This window comes from Nannospalax galili, unplaced genomic scaffold, assembly GCF_000622305.1.
Source record: "Nannospalax galili isolate Female #2095 unplaced genomic scaffold, S.galili_v1.0 scaffold627, whole genome shotgun sequence".
Taxonomy (NCBI): domain Eukaryota; kingdom Metazoa; phylum Chordata; class Mammalia; order Rodentia; family Spalacidae; genus Nannospalax; species Nannospalax galili.
Window position 1 is genome coordinate 1,485,979 of NW_008355786.1, and position 1,333 is coordinate 1,487,311.

The 1,333-nt window shown below is 42.1% G+C and overlaps 1 protein-coding gene across 1 annotated transcript; it reads right to left on the reverse strand.

The window, feature by feature from the left end:
* Window positions 1-160: 160 nt before the first annotated feature.
* On the reverse strand, window positions 161-1,114 carry LOC103750360 (olfactory receptor 5V1-like). The gene has a single exon (XM_008853413.1). The coding sequence runs from the start codon at window positions 1,112-1,114 to the stop codon at window positions 161-163; it is 954 nt and encodes a 317-aa protein (XP_008851635.1).
* Between the last annotated feature and the right edge of the window lie 219 nt (window positions 1,115-1,333).

Consider the following 1,333-nt stretch of genomic DNA (forward strand, 5'->3'; position numbering starts at 1 on the left):
AATTATATTTGTTTTCAATTACAAATTTTAATATTCAGATTATATAAGCATATATGTATATATGGCTAAACATTTATTTACTGATTATATCTTAAATTTGCATAGGTTTTTACTTCAAATTCTATACATTCATTCTATAAGAGCATTAAGCAATTCTCTTTCAACATCGTCCTTTCTGTGAATATATCTTAAGACATAAAACCTTTCTGAGTGCACCTTTGACTTCTGTGTTTCTCAGGCTGTAGATAATCGGGTTTAACATGGGGGTGATGACCCCATATAGCATGGAGATGAGTCTGTCTCTAGCAGGAGAGTGTTGACTAGAGGAAGGGCGGATATACGTAAATATAGTTGTGCCATAGAACAAGCAAACCACAAGAAGATGGGATGCACATGTGGAGAAGGCTTTGCGCTTCCCTTCCACAGACTGGATCTTTAAGATGGTGGAGACAATGTATATGTAAGAGATCAATGTGATCAGGAAGGCACCAACCCCAAAGATACCTCCAACCACTAAAACAAGCATTTCTGCTATGTAGGTGGATGAACAGGACAGGGCCACCACTGGTGGTATATCACAGTAGTACTGGTTAACTCTGTTGGACTTGCAGAAAGACAGGCTGAAGGTGGATACTGTGTGGAGCAAAGAATTGAGAAAGCCAGCTGTCCAGGTCCCAGACACCAGCTGCACACAGCGAACCTTGGTCATGATGAGGGAGTAACGCAGAGGGAAGCATATGGCCACATACCTGTCATAAGCCATCACAGCCAAGAGAAAGACTTCAGTCCCAGCGAGGGCCACCAGAAAATAAAGCTGCAAAGCACACCCAACGAAGGAAATGCTGTGATCCTCAGTCAAGAGATTCTTGAGCATCTTGGGGACAGTAGCTGATGGGCAGAATATGTCTAGCAGGGACAGATTTGCCAACAGATAATACATGGGCGTTTGAAGCTTTCTTTCAGTCACTATGGCCAAGAGAATGGCCCCATTTCCCAGAAGAGTGATCTGATAGATGATGGCAAACACCACAAAGAGGGGATAGCGCACCTCAGGGAGGTCAGAGAGCCCTATGAGGATGAACTGAGTCACAGTGCTAAGATTGTAGGTATCCATCTCCTCTCTGCAGGAGGCTGTTTCAAGGAAATGAAAGAAACAAATGCAAGTTAGGGTACCAAAGAAGTGACCTGTTTCAGGCTGATGGTGAATTGTGTTACATTAATTATGGATTTAGCTTTAGAAGTGTCTAAAATGTTTTTGTGCTCATGCTATTTCTGAACATATAAACAAACCACTGCTCCTTATCTGGAAGAAGTTACTGAGTAACTAAGAAGG

Excerpts from the sequence above, each read along its gene's own strand:
- LOC103750360 (XM_008853413.1), bottom strand. The coding sequence starts at position 1,114 with ATGGATACCTACAATCTTAGCACTGTGACTCAGTTCATCCTCATAGGG.